General features: G+C 37.7%; 1 protein-coding gene across 2 annotated transcripts; it reads right to left on the bottom strand.

Annotated features, from left to right (window-relative positions):
• Positions 1 to 541: 541 nt before the first annotated feature.
• Positions 542 to 7,854, bottom strand: LOC115926784 (neuronal acetylcholine receptor subunit beta-3-like). Of its 2 annotated transcripts, XM_030992118.1 has the most exons (7): positions 7,713 to 7,854; positions 6,896 to 6,940; positions 5,364 to 5,473; positions 3,789 to 4,677; positions 3,033 to 3,230; positions 2,435 to 2,655; positions 542 to 2,394 (listed from the first exon to the last, which is right to left on the bottom strand). In XM_030992118.1, the coding sequence occupies exons 1-6, from the start codon at positions 7,806 to 7,808 to the stop codon at positions 2,449 to 2,451; spliced, it is 1,545 nt and encodes a 514-aa protein (XP_030847978.1). In that variant the 5' UTR covers positions 7,809 to 7,854; the 3' UTR covers positions 542 to 2,394; positions 2,435 to 2,448. The 2 variants fall into 2 exon arrangements, with proteins under 2 accessions (XP_030847978.1, XP_030847977.1); XM_030992117.1 differs by having other exon boundaries at positions 542 to 2,655.
• Positions 7,855 to 15,157: the final 7,303 nt, after the last annotated feature.

The following is a 15,157-nucleotide window of genomic DNA, read 5'->3' as shown; positions in this document are numbered from 1 at the left end:
TTTTCATATTAAATTGTAAATACCATATTCATATACCTGACGGGAGCCCAAATGTTGGTAGTTTCGATTTCTCAGGTAGGCTGCAGCAACCGGCATGACGGCATTTTAAGTTGTTAGTTTCTTTCGGGTTTCTTGTCTTTCTATTTGTCTGTCTATCTATAACTATCTATCTATTTATATATCTACCTTTTTTTTCTATTTTTTTGTCCGTCTGTCTTTCCGTCAATCCATCTTCTATTTATTTATTTATTTATTTATCCATCCATTCATCTTCCTCATCGAATCTATCCATCTATCTATCAGTCAATCTTTCGTCTATCCATCTATCTATTTTTTCTCTCTCTCATTCTTTCTCTCTCTGTCTTCTCTCTCTCTCTCTCTCTCTCTCTCTTTCTCTCTCTTACCTGTAACCAGATCTTTCTCCCATAATTTGAATCTTGAAGCTCCCTCTCGATCATGAAGCCCGTATTCAGTGATTTATTTCCGTAATTATACCATGGTACAATATGACATAAAATATAACGAATAAATAATGTAGACATGTATTTTAAAATCTCTTTATTAGTTCCATCACAAAATCAAACAAATATCATGATGTCACATAAAGAATCAATAATTAAAGGCACAATGATACATTCATACAAGCGGTCAATGAACGATATGGAAATTGTTCGGTTTTATAATGAAAGACAAATAACACACAAGTCATGGACATCATTATGCTTCATAAAGGTTAACATTACATAAATACATGCTTCGTTTTGTCATATTATGTATACATTATTTACAATGATACTATCTGTTTCAGCAAAGCAGAACATGAGGAATAAACCAAAACTTACAGGAAAAGAATACTTTATATAGGGGCTTTGTCTTTGTCAGTATGAGAAGTAAATGAGCACACAACGATATACAAGCGCATGATGTTGCATAACAAGAAACTTATCAATTCATGTAATAAAGCCAACTCTGTTATCCTTTTATAATACACTGCACGGGCATATCGCTGTCAAATTGTAATCTTGTTTTTGGTGTAGAATAAATTATATACAACGCAATGATCATTTTTTTTTATAATGCCCCGGAAATACTTCGAATTTTACAACATCACTCCCTGGAGACTTAGTTTCTATAATACAGTTTAAACGTCTAATTATCTATGTACACATTCTTGGCCTTCGTGATTAATGATGGTTATCATTCGTAAACGATTCTGGTGTGGTTTGTACAGGAAGGTCACTGCATTTGTCTTACTTACACCAATTCTTACAGGTGAAATGTCTGTCGTGTGAATTTTAGTCCACTACATACTTTGCCAATGTCCCTCCTCTTCCTTTTTTGTCTCTCCCTTGCTCCCTCCCTCTTTCTCTCTCTCTCTCTCTCTCTCTCTCTCTCTCCCTGTACTTAAGAATGCGGCATATACGGAACCCATAATATCGAGAAAAAAATTATTAAAATGCAACTGACTTAATGTGTGCTAAATAATCAAGCAGATCACTTGCTGACTTCTTCAACTGTCTTTTGCAGTGTGCGAATTACAGTTAGATTTGTCAATTGGAACTTGTAACTTTAATGTCCTGCGGTCCTAAAAAACAAAACGTGAAATGGTAAACAAATCATTCTACACTTCTCTAAAAAACCTTAGTGGACACATTTTGCCGGTCGTGTGAGGCAAGTAATCGTTTTGAATCACAATTCACAGTAATGCATTAACTGCAAGCGCCATGAATCATGTCGTTGTCATGGCACTGTAACTTTGCTTTTCGTTTTCCAAATATCCGCCTAGAAGATCCGAAATTCTCAAGGGTTACGCGAAATGGTGAAATTCTTTAGAAGATGCTAAAATGATATTCAATTTACTAATTAAAAGATCATGTCACGCTTTTTTTACTACTACGAATGTCTTCTCGTGTTCCTAAACTCAATAAACTCCGCACCAGAAAAGACGATTAAAATGCATTGCTATTAGTAGATATTTTTAAAAAGTTTATGATAGGCTATAACATATTGATGCAGAGGAGAGGACATTGGATTTCAATTCTTTTAGCAGTCATATACTTGGGATCAATTCAAATCCATATATAGCGGAATCCACTCCAAAATATAGTAGAATCCACTCCAAAATATAGTGGAATCCACTCCAAAATATAGTGGAATCCACTCCAAAATATAGCGAAATCTACTCCAATGTAGTGGTTCGAATGACTCTTTTTGGAATGGATTCTACTCTCATTTTTTAGTTAGTATTGACTTTCGTTCCAAAATGAAGTGATCTCGAATATGTATCCTAAAAGAGAGGGTTTCCACTTTAAATTGAAGTCATCCCTCGCCAAAAATAGAAGTTTGATAATAAACAAAATGCCGTCATCCCTATAAATACACCCCTAAAAGAGTGGATTTCCATGTCACTCGTGTACACTTAGTGAGTGATAGTCCGTCAGTCAGTGATCATGCGCTGCCCTGTATCTGGTCGTTTGTTAGACGGGAGATGAGAACGGGTTCTTCGTGGACGAGTATGGGATGGGCATCGCTCTTCTCCCAGAAGATGGGGGCCTCGATGAAGACGGCGATCGTTCCGACAACGGCGACTAACAGGAAGACCCAAAGAAGAATACGGTCGATGACTAAGGCCACGAACTTCCAGTCTTCCTCCGACTAAAAGATAGAGAAATCAATGATTGTATGTTAACTTATTTTGATTCTTTGTACGTTTGTAAAATGTGAGCAAATCAAATTTTCCAATATTGGACAATAAATTGAAATTGAATTTAATTTAATTGAATTGAATTGAAACTTAGCTAAAGGGAAGGTTGATCCACTATAATCTGAAGGGAGGGTGGGGGAAGAGATCACAGATCTTGGATGAACCCCGCCGTCCCTCTCTTTGGTCTGACGGTAGGGTAAGGAGAGGAAAATCAGATTATTGCCCCGGAAATCCTACTGACCCTCTTCAGTCTCTAAAGGGGGAAGGGGGGGGGGTTGCATTTAAAAAAAAAAGTTTTCAGGAAAAACAAAATTCCTCTCAATCTTACCTGGTCGACGTCATCTTCATAATTGATGTTGTCTTTGATATACTGAAGGGATGCTAGGAGAGCCTTCCATTCCCTCTCACGAGTTCTCGAGCTCCCTTCGTCTGAATCGTCGGAGTCCGCTCTGAATCGTCGCATCGTGTTGTGCTCGACTTCGCGCCCTTCGATTTCTTCCCGCAGTGATGGCGTGATCGTTCGGAGCTGCATTAGAATAATGATTATAATAAAAATAGCATGCAATGAAATATTCAGTTTCCTGTGCTTGAATAATTTGAATGTTATCAATTGATAGATTGGAACTCTGGTTAAATACTACCAAACTTCGCTGTTTTAAGATCATGCAGCTCGATGGAGAGAGAGAGAATGGGGAAGACGAAACTAGAACGAGAAAAGGGGAGCGAATGTAGAAAGAGAGAGAAAGAGGCGAGAAAGAGAGATAATATTTAATAGAGACAACGAGAGAGAGAGAGAGAGAGAGAGAGAGAGAGTGTGTAAAAGAGAGAGAGAGGGAGAGAGAGAGAGAGAGAGAGGGGGGAGAGGGAAAGGGGTGGTAAATACGAGAAACTATTTATTTGTAGTAGGTCTACGGAAGAAAAAAAGTGAGGGGGAGAGATAGAGAAAGATAGATGATAGGATGTGGGTGCAGAAAAGATTGATAATAATGTAATATTCATGGGTATAGGATGGGGGGGGGGGGGAGGTTAAGCGACGGAGAGTAGAAGAAAAGGAAGAAAAGAAACCGGCTGATAGGGATATTACCTCAAGTTTATTGTAGGGTCTTCCATTATACATCCTGTAGTTGCCATTCTGACTGTAGTTCCCCGATCTTTCTTCCCACACCCCTGACGATGAGGAGGGCGAGTACATGTACGGATTGTTGTACTTCCTGATGGCTTCCTTCTGCAGCTTCTTCTTCATCTTCTTCTCCTTCCTCGCCTTCAGTCCATCGGGTCTCTCCATGCAGAAAGCCCGTGGTAAATAGTTCAAGAACCACGTCTTCATCCATGGTGGCATCTCGTGGGTGGTGATACTGCGGAAGTGGACGTTGATGGTGACGACGGTGGCCAGGATGGACAGGGACACCATGGCCATGGTGAAGAGCATGTACCGACCGATGAGGGGTATGGTCTTTGAAGTTGGCGGGATGAGGTTAGGGATCAAGAGAAGGAACACGATGAGAGCCAGGAGAACGGAGATGGAGAGGGTGATCTTTTCCTGAGCGTCGGAGGGGAGGTAGAAAACCAGCGCGGTCATCAACGAGATCAGCACACAGGGGATCACCAGGGTAATGATATAAAACAACGGATTCCGATGCAGAACTAACGTGTAGGTAACATCGATGTAGATCTCCACGCAGCAGGGGTACTTGAGGGCGGACCTGACGGCGGGTGCGTCGACGATCTCCCACTCGCCGTTCGCTCGGTAGTTCTCTCGCTCGACGTTGGAATTCAACGCGATCAGGTCGACGACGTCACCGGCGTAAGTCCAGGATCCGAATTTCATGATGCAACGCTGCTCGTCGAAGGGGAAGTACTCAATGTCAATGCTGCAGGAGCTGCGGAAAATAGCGGGAGGTTTCCAAGTGACTGAGCCATCGTAGAAAATCGTGGCACTGTTCATCACCTCCACAGCATATGCTCCTTCAGCTCTGCAAGAAGATACAAGAAGTATTAAAATTATTACATGATTTTTCGCTTCTTTAATTCATACTGCTTCATTCTCATTATATAAGGCTGCTTTTTAATTAGAAGGTGCAACATTTTGAGGGTTTTGTAAGTCTGGACACAGAAAACAAAAAACACATAAACTGATGTCTACACATTCTATGGAAGGGCAATGGTGCATCCAGAAACTAGGGGGGGGGGGTTTACACACAGAAAAATACCAAAAGGGGGGTTTAACCCCCCCCCCCCCCCCCCCCCCCCCCCCCTGTGTACGCGCCTGCAGCGAAGATAATTACCTGCACACTGGGGCATAGTGGAAGGACACTACTAATAAAAAATTCTTCTTTCAAGTCGATTTGTCTTTTTTTTCTGGGACTTCAATCGTAGGGGCGTTCGCCGGCTCCGATCTATGTTGGTTACAGTCAGACTTTTGACGATTTTGACGAAGGACGGTTTTCGGAGAGTTATAACATTTTTTTTTATTTTTTTTTTTTTTATTTATTTATTTATTTATTTATTTATTTTATTTTATTTTTTATTTTTTTTTTTTTTTGGGGGGGGGGGTTAAATCGGCAGGGGGCGTTACGGTTGTGTCCGCTGACTTCGCCGAGTTTAGTTAGATACGCCACAGGAGACGATGGGTTGTCTTTGGTTGGACAGAGTAACTTACGTGTTATAGAGAACCAAGTCTGGTGCCCATAATCGTTGGATTGGGAAATGGATATAGGTAATGCCACCATAGTCCTCGGGTTTCCATACGAGTCTGTAATCCGTCCATTGCTGTACGAAAACATGGTAATATAAATAATGGTAACAGCATCATCAACATTATCAACAACAATAACAGTAATGTTAATGTAATAATAATTATAATACTATAATAACGATAATGTTCATACTAATACTACTACTACTACTACTACTACTACTACTACTACTACTACTACTACAACTACTACTACTACTACTACTACAACTACTACTACTACTACTATACTGCTACTATTACTACTACAACTACTACTACTACTACAACAACTACTACTACTACTACTACTATACTACTACTATACTACTACTACTACTACTACTACTACTACTACAACAACTACTACTACTACTACTACTATACTACTACTACTACTACTACTACAACAACTACTACTACTACTACTACTATACTACTACTACTACTACTACTACTACTACTACTACTACTACTACTACAACTACTACTACTACTACTACTACTACTACTACTACAACAACTACTACTACTACTATAATATTACTACTACTACTACTACTACTACTACTACTACTACTACTACTACTACAACTACAACAACAACAACTACTACTACTACTACAACTAATAATACTAATAATACAAATAATAATGATGATGATGATAATATAATAATAAAAATAATAATGATAATAATAATAATAATAACAACAACAACAATTGGTTTATTTTCAACGGAAAATGGGGCCATTTTACTTTATATGTGCTGCAAGGAGATGTATATTAATAAAAGATGGGGGGGGGGTCAAAGAAAGGTACCTATAAACAATTGATAAATTGCCAGGATCACAGCGTAATTCGTCAAAGGAGCTGAATACGGGAAATGTAGTAAATCAATATTTATAGTGTGTTGACATAAAAAGTGTTTATAATACCGCTATTCGGGCCTAATGAAATGGGCTAGAAAGCGACGTGAAATTGTGATCTATTTCCGATGATATACGTCTCGCGAAAATTAAAGATGACGTCGAGTACTGGTGAAATAATTGTAATGTGAAAGAATGGGTCTTTAGTTAATTCTAAATTTCTTGTTTTTTGAATTATGTATTGTAATATTTTGGAATTTTCAACATAACAAAGACTTTACTAATTGTTGCTGAAAGTCACAAATAACTGACATGCAAATACTGATACACTGGGCTACCTCAAGAAGTGGCTCAAGAATATCTAGATCAGTTTTTTTTTCATGGGATATTGCTATTATGACAGGTATGATATTATTCAATATGGTAATAAAGAGAATGAGAAATATCAAAATTATTCCTCACGTTCACAAGAACTCCACCTTCTCTTTAAATCAAATTCTTACTCTTCTTTACATAAAGGTCCAAAATGGCAAAGTAATTATTATATGCATGCGTATAGATTTTAACAAGGACTTTTGATTTACTTACCTGTTTAAGCCAGATACTAGTGACCATGATTTGGTTCTTTTCATCCTGTAAAAATAATGAATAATAAACATAGTAGCAACACAAACATACTAAAAATTCAAATCTTAGGTATGATTACACCCAGTGGCGTACGCATGATTTTTTCAAGGGGGGGGGGGGGTTAAAATCGGGCCCAAAATTTCGCAACGACTCAGCCAGCCGCTGAATAAGCGGGGGGGGGGGGGGGGGGGTTCCAAAAAATACACACATAAAAAAAATACCAAAGGGAGGGTTAACCCCCTAAACACCCCCCCCCCCCCCCCTGCGTACGCGCCTGATTACACCTTACAAATGATAAAATGGAAGATTATATGCAACCAGGGGCGATGATTATATTTCTGTCCTAAAACGTAAAAACCGGTATCTAAAGAATGAATACAAGACTGCCGAAAGTAAGTTCTGAATTTGGTGACTGGAAATCTATGATCTGATGGTTTTAGGCAAATTTCTAGCCAGCAAAAGAGGATACATTACATCTGAATTTGACAACACCGTTCCTCATCCTATACCGAAGCTCCCAAAACTAAATCAAATCTTATGAACAAAAATAAAAATCGATACTCAGACTACGGCATTGCAAGACAAGAGTAACTGTTTTAAAATTTTAAAAAATCCCATAAAAAAAAAGAGATAATACCACCCAAATGATAACATTCGACACCCCATCCACCCCCCCCCCCTTTATTGAGCGACACTCCTGTGTTTGTGATGTCAAACACAGATGACGAAAGTTAACACCCTTCTGGCTTTCATAAGAGGAATACAATCCCATACTCACGATGTCGACAAGTTGTGATAGGGCTAGGCCGATAAATACATCCAGGATATCGGAGTCGTTAGCTACTGGCCGAATCAGAGGGTTGTATTTTGTCATCAGTTTCTCAAACAGTGCTTCGGCAGATTCAGAGCACTGGGTCCCTGTAGATATAAACACAAAATAATGAGAAAGGTGTGAGAATGGTAACTTCGGTTATGATATGAATATATATTTTCCCCACTCAGGCGAATACATTTGTTTTTTTCTATGATATGATCTGAGCAGGGGAGCTATACAAGGCGGTGTAAATGTTTGAATAATGAACTGATTATCACTTCTAACTTAATAGACAAATAAATAAATGGCGCAATTATGAACAAATTATTAGTAAACAAATGAGATGGTGTAGAGAGAGAAAGAAGTAGAAGAAGAAGAAGAAGAAGAAGAAGAAGAAGAAGAAGAAGAAGAAGAAGAAGGAGAAGAGGAAGAAGAAGAAGAAGAAGAAGAAGAAGAAGAAGAAGGACGACGAGGAGGAGGAAACTAAGGAGGGGGGTATGAAGAAGAAGAAGAAGAAGAAGAAGAAGAAGAAGAAGAAGAAGAAGAAGGACGACGAGGAGGAGGAAACTAAGGAGGGGGGATATGAAGAAGAAGAAAAAGAAGAAGAAGAAGAAGAAGGTGATGATGATTATAATAATAATGAAGATAATGATAAAGTTACAGCCCGTGGTATAGACTTATTGACAACTTATCTAGAGTATACGAAACCGACAATGTAGGTCACGTAGGCTGTCGGTCTATGTACAGTGATGTCCCGATGCAAGCTTGTCACAGCTATATCTGACATATTAATGACATCACACACATGATCTGAATCGTACAGTCGTAATCTAGTTTTCTTCATGCTTATCTAACCAGCAAAGTAGTACTCCGTGTAATCCGATCAGTGAGTACTTTGACTCGGTTGCACTTACAGATTAGCCTATGTCTAAGAATAGGATAAGATCCTAAACATAGAGAAGATAATGAGAACGGGGGGGGGGGGGGTGGGGTGGACTGGTCTTACTATTTGTAAAAATCCAGCTATTGATACTCACTATTATCATAATTAAAGGAGAAAAGGGCCTTTAGTAAGCCATTTTGACAAGTAGTCATTTTCATGTCGATACTAGAGACAAAAACAACAGTAGGTTGTGGAAATGAATTTGGATTTGTTACCATTTTCTAAGGGCATACCTATTGAAATATAGTCTACAATGGAAATATATCAACAATTTTTTTTTCAATTTCAGGAATAGACATTTAAAAACATTTTCATGCCGTTTTACAACCGCTTCTACCAATTAACTTATTCCACCAAATATCATCATCTGTCTATTTTTCATTAATCATAAAGTCGGAATGGCACTTGTTAATGATGCGTTGTTGTTTTTCTGGGAAAGTGCTGGTCCGGTGATTATGTGGATAATGTCATTTATCTGCAAATCGAACGCGTGGCCGCATCATGAGGCCGCCATCCTTGTCAAGCATCGCTTATGATTGCGGTCTCCTGCACTTTTTCCACAGATAGTTCGGATAATACTTTAAATTTATAACAATATGTTATAGAAATATATTTATTTTCGTCATTATAATTATGTGAATATGTATATCTAAACAAAATCTTGACATGAAATTATTATTGTTTGTATATGTTGTATTATACCTTATGTTTGTTATTTGTTATTCAGTTATTGAGTTTGGAAAAATGCAGAAATAGAATTTAAATAATTAATCGAATCGTCATTCCATATGAACCATGCTTATCGTTACCAAGGCAACTCCATTAAACTTGCTGTATAAACCATGAATAATTTCATTCACTCGCGATAGCCTTCGTTTCCTCACAACTGTAATTAATTACAGTGAGGAGATGTGGATTACCGTTACATTATGGGTACATGGGGCGCTTACCTAGTCACCCCCAATAATCAACTATCTACCGAACCCTCACAAAACAAAATACAATGTACATTTAAAGGCAGCAGAGTGAATAACATGAGGACATTTTAAAAACATTTCTTCAAAATGATGACAAAGATTAAAGGCCCACTGCACTACTTGTAGCTACTTGCGCCCTCTATATAACAAACAATGCCTAATCGGTGACCATTGGTCCCCCATGATCCTCTTTTTCTTATGTTAACTGAGAGCTGAGTTGATGAGATAGCCACCTGTCCAGTGACCTTGCAGGGCGGTGTAATCCCTCCTGTATCCTATGGCAGATAAGCTTTAAAACAGGTAAAAATTTAAGATATAAATTAATATTATTTATAAGCTTCGCAAGCTCGCCTACTCAATATGCTCTCAAAGGTGGACAATATTGCATACACGGTCAGTACAGTCATATTCGCTGGTTGATTTTATGACCCCTAATATGGTTACGTCATCATAATTGTTTAGCTACACTACCAATTATGATAAACAGTCGGGAATATTATTGTCTTTTAGAAAATCGATATCGATCTTTCATTATAATCTTTGATTAAAAGGCAAAGAGGTCATCGACGTTCGATGTATACTTTTTGACCCGTGTGTCATATTGACTAATAACAGTGGTATAACGACGGTAAGTTGATTAAAGCACGCCATTTCCAAGTATACTGTAAAAGCCTAATGGCTATTGATGCTTCGAACTTCAAATTTCGGAGATTGCGATTGCCATGCTCTTTTCGGTTAATAATTGTTGAAGGTGATTCCTCATAATAGGCCTATCTAAAGTTAGATTATCCCTTTAGGCTAATATGTTCACTCATATCGGGTATATACACCGGGTATGGTGCCTCAATGGTTAGAGCGTCCGCCTCATAAACGGGAGGTCGTGGGTTCGATCCCCGGCCGAGTCATACCAAAGACTTATAACAATGGGACCTTCTGCCTTCTAGCTAGGCGCTCAGCATATTAGATTGGAGAAGGGTAATAGTAACATGTTATGTTATGCAGGGCCCGCTGGGAGAGCAGTTTTATAACTGAAGTGGCTACCCTGGGTAAATAAAACGTTATTATTAATATTATTATATCCATTACATGGGACGTTCAATGCAGGAGTATAAATTCGTTTTGCCCTGGCTTTAGCTGTTAAGGTATCCAGAAACGCTAGAATCATTGAAGGAAAAAAATTGTCTCAGGCACTCGCTTAATTCACCTGGGTATAGAGTTGTAAATATATATTAATGATTTCCAAAGGACAGTGGAGTCATGGCAGGTTAGATTCGAGCCTAGACCAGTTCGACAAAATCACCATAATTATAAATGACATGGATATGTGTATAGCCCTAGTGTAAGACAGATATGCTACGTCAGTGTTTCTGTATAGTGTACACAGTAAAAACGCTGTTTAAAAAAGTGATGTTCACTTACAGTTGTACACTATCTTAAACAACGGTTGATCAAATTGTAAACAATGTTGCTCGAAACAGAAGTAATTTTGTTAAACATTCGTTGTTTAAAATTTAATGACTGCTATATTTACTATACGAGAGCTTTTAGACAGTGTTGTTTACATATGACGTCATGTGTCTCGTGCCAGTTAAGTGCGTGTTGGCTAAAGGCTTTATTTCACATTGTTATGTTTAGAAACAGGTTCCTTGAAACTAACATGCAATTGAAATTGACATGCCACTTAGAAATGCAGTGCAGCTGTTAAGGCACAGCTCATTGTTATTCATATTAGATGCATACACACAATGCAAGTGTATGCAAGGGTCTTTTGCTGACTACACAGATTGATACATATGTAAAAGCACATGGACATTGAGTCTGGATTAAACTACCAAAGCAACCACACGTGTTTCTGCAGGCTCCATTTTGTTTGTCTCTATACTTACATTTATTTAGCTTAATAGTTATTACTTTCCAACCCACAACACAACATCATGGCCGACCAAGCTACCGACGCGCTTCTAAGTGACTGGGGATTCAATGGCTTAATTGAAATCACTTTTCTATTAACTACTTTGAAGTTTTTAGCGTAAGTTCACAGTTAAAATTTTCGGTATCTGTACGCAAATGTCAGAATACAGGTAGACTTAAAATCGTCGCGTCATGCAGTGCGGCACTGATCGCGCACTCGGTTATAACGTGTGCTAAATTTCTTGCCATAGGGATTGCATGCATCCCTATATATATGCAGTTTATACGTGCGTGCATGCGCGCTCATGTTTTGGCGCTAATTCATGAATTGCAGAATTACCCTAGTCTTCATATACCTATATAGAGACCCAGAAGTAGTGGTGCACTTATTCAGAGTATCAAACCCAAATTATACCCCATTATACAACCCTTTTGTTGTAAACAACCCCCACTGAACAACAGCTCCTTTTTAAACAACTTTCTTTAAACAACCCAGTTGGTTTAAACAACCCCAACTGAACAACAGCTCCATTTTAAACAACTTTCTTTAAGCAACCCAGTTGGTGTAAACAACCCCCACTGAACAACAGCTTCTTTTTAAACAACTTTCTTTAAACAACCCAGTTGATGTAAACAACCCCCACTGAACAACAGCTCCGTTTTAAACAACTTTCTTTAAACAACCCAGTTGGTGTAAACAACCCCCACTGAACAACAGCTCCTTTTTAAACAACTTTCTTTAAACAACCCAGTTGGTGTAAACAACCTCCACTGAACAACAGCTCCGTTTTAAACAACCGTCTTTAAACAACACCGGTTGTTTAAATTGTGATTTTAAACAAGTTGTTCAAAATGTTGATCAACTAAGTGTTTAAACTTTAAACAACTCGAGTTGCTTAACATTTTAAACAACTCTTAGATCAGGTCACCCGTTAATAAAGAGTTGTTTAAACTTTTAAACAACTTGTTCACAAAAATTTTAACTGTGTAAAGCCATTCAACTCACGTTTTGTCGACGTTATTGCAGACAGCATTGATGTTTTTCATCTTTCATCCATTTTCATCCTCGTAATTAATATAATGAATACGATGGGTGTTCATTCATAAAATTGCATTTCATAATTCCAGACTCCACTTGCATCAAGTAACCTTGGTTTATTAGGCCAAAACATCAACCGTGTGTCATTATCGATCTCGGTCTCAATCCGAGCGGTCATTCCGAGCTGGTAACGGGAACGTATGATGCAGATCAATACTCGTGCATTTTACTATGCTACATTTCTACATAATTAACTCCAACTCAAATTAATTAATTAATGTACAATGCAAGTACTGTGTTAACTATGCTTTTGTGACAGTCATAGGAGGGGAGTATGAAACTTTGTTAGAGGCATTCCGTAGATGGCCGAAGATTCACGAATGACCATTTTCTCACATCGAACTATTCCGAAGGTGGGCGAGACCGAAGATCAACTAAAACTAAGGTTCAGATCACCAATTTTTCTTTTGGTCTCGTGGGCCTTCGGTTAAATTCGGCTATACCTGTACATGTTTAGCCATACATTTAGCATGTTTAGAATATTCAATTTTCTAAATCCTATCTTATATTTTAATCATATTTGTACGAGGTTGTCACGTCGTCTGCCACCTAACGTATTGGATGCAGAATGCTGTCATTATGGTTCAAGGTAAAAAATCGATGTTTACGAGAAACATGATTTTAGATCATCCTTAATTTTTGCACCAATCTATTACAGCGAATTACACCCCGGAGATCGAAAGCCTTTGCTAATTAGCTTAGGCTAATGTGCCACAAGCAAATAACTCGATAATTTGACATGTTTGTGGGAAGGGCCTTCTACTTAATTTTCACTGACGTTGTGGACTTGAACAACCTTTAAAATTAGCTGTTCTAATTAGTTAATGAAGTACATTTTGATATTTTTTCCAATTATATAAAAAAAAATATGTCTTTGATGAAATAGAATGTAAAAAACAAAAACATAATCAACATCGTAAGGGCCACAGCGAGGAACAAGATTATAAAATTGATTGACAATGCAGATTTAGTGCAACTAATTTATTCGCTTATAGTGACAGACATTCTTATCTGGGGAAGAACTTCTGTTCTAATCGTCCTAAGTAATGTTTTCTAAGAAAATGATAAATTCGGAATTCCCTTTAAAGGTGTGAGGGGGAGATGCAGAAATGAAATAAAATCGAATCAAATGAAATCAAATACAATCAAATAAAATCAAGTATGAGCAGACGTTTGTTGTCCTCCTATGTCCTTCAAACAGGGGGCATACACAGGCTTCATTCTATTTTATTATTCTATTCGACTGTCTTCTACGCCAACCCGCATGGATGTGTGACAAGACGGCATCGAAAGGGGAATCCTTACAAATGATTTTTAACCAAGGCTCATCCCGATATGCTTCAACACAGCGTGTAATTAAAGTATAGTCCCATATTTATTGTGTTGTCACTGTGCATCATAACACAGAATAACCGAGAACATGTGTTTAGAATGACCGATATATTTTTTACAGCTGCTGGACAACCCATGACCAACGTCATAATTTTTGTTTTACAGCGGGAGTGTTCCTTTAATTAAACGGGAAATAAACAGACTGTCATCTTGGACATAAACACTTGTTTCAAACACTGTCTATTCCGATCCCTCAAACTCTACACGCTGGGGATCGAGCTTAAAAGCTATGAGTTAAATAAAATCAATATGGCTTTCAAATAAACCATAATGCAAAGTAGTAAATATTACATCAAACAGTTCTTATCTAAAATATAATTTAGTCGATTGTAAAATGTCGAAAGGGGAAGGAACAATTTATTGTTCTAATGTTTTGGACTGTTTGTATTCTTTTTGCTCATTAATTTTGCCCCAATTTGTGTCTTTTGCATTTCATTTATTGCGTATCTGAAGTTCAAGCCATATTACAAAACTGAACAATAGGTGATCATGTATCAGTCTATCTTATGCAGCTTGATAGATCAATTTCTTGATATTGGTTAAAAATTAATTTATTATCATATGGATTGATTTTTATAATAAATGTGCCCTGAAATCCATAATTTTCAGACGAATTACCTTCACAAGGCCTAACACATCGATAATACTTAATCATCGATATGTTTTGGGGTGAGTTTAATCCTTTGTCAAGCACTTGTTAAAGATATGCAATTAATTACTGTATTGATCGTTTAGCAGGCCTACTTGGAAAGAGAGAGGACACTGTTAATGGCAAATGAATAACACCCGAATTTTCCCTAGGGCATTTGGCGGGAGGTTTATTAATACATCACACGTTTAAACAACGAGGGCACGAAATACGTCACAAGCTATACATTAAGCCATACTATAATGTTATTTATCGGTAGATTATCTCAGTTTAGCACATAAAAGACTTGCTACAGTTCCTCTCCATGCGACCCATATAACTTAAAATCGAGAGTACATGCACTTTTGTGGTGTATAGTTGAGATGTTTAAGTATTAAGTAAAAATCGACAAACAGAAGGATGGAATATGGTCCGAGGAAGAGGCGGAACTACAAATCG

This window comes from Strongylocentrotus purpuratus, unplaced genomic scaffold (genome assembly GCF_000002235.5).
Source record: "Strongylocentrotus purpuratus isolate Spur 01 unplaced genomic scaffold, Spur_5.0 spur5_scaffold_2, whole genome shotgun sequence".
In the NCBI taxonomy this organism is placed as follows: Eukaryota; Metazoa; Echinodermata; class Echinoidea; order Camarodonta; family Strongylocentrotidae; genus Strongylocentrotus; species Strongylocentrotus purpuratus.
The sequence above is the reverse complement of the archived record's forward strand: the minus strand, read 5'-3'. Positions and strand labels throughout refer to the sequence as shown.

Bases quoted from the DNA above. Each gene is read 5' to 3' on its own strand.
- LOC115926784 (XM_030992117.1), bottom strand. From the start codon at position 7,808: ATGACAAAATACAACCCTCTGATTCGGCCAGTAGCTAACGACTCCGAT. The intron at 5,474-6,895 runs GTAAGTAAATCA...GTTTTCGTACAG, and splicing joins CTAGTATCTGGCTTAAACAG to CAATGGACGGATTACAGACT. The intron at 3,231-3,788 runs GTAATATCCCTA...ATTCTAATGCAG, and splicing joins GACCCTACAATAAACTTGAG to CTCCGAACGATCACGCCATC.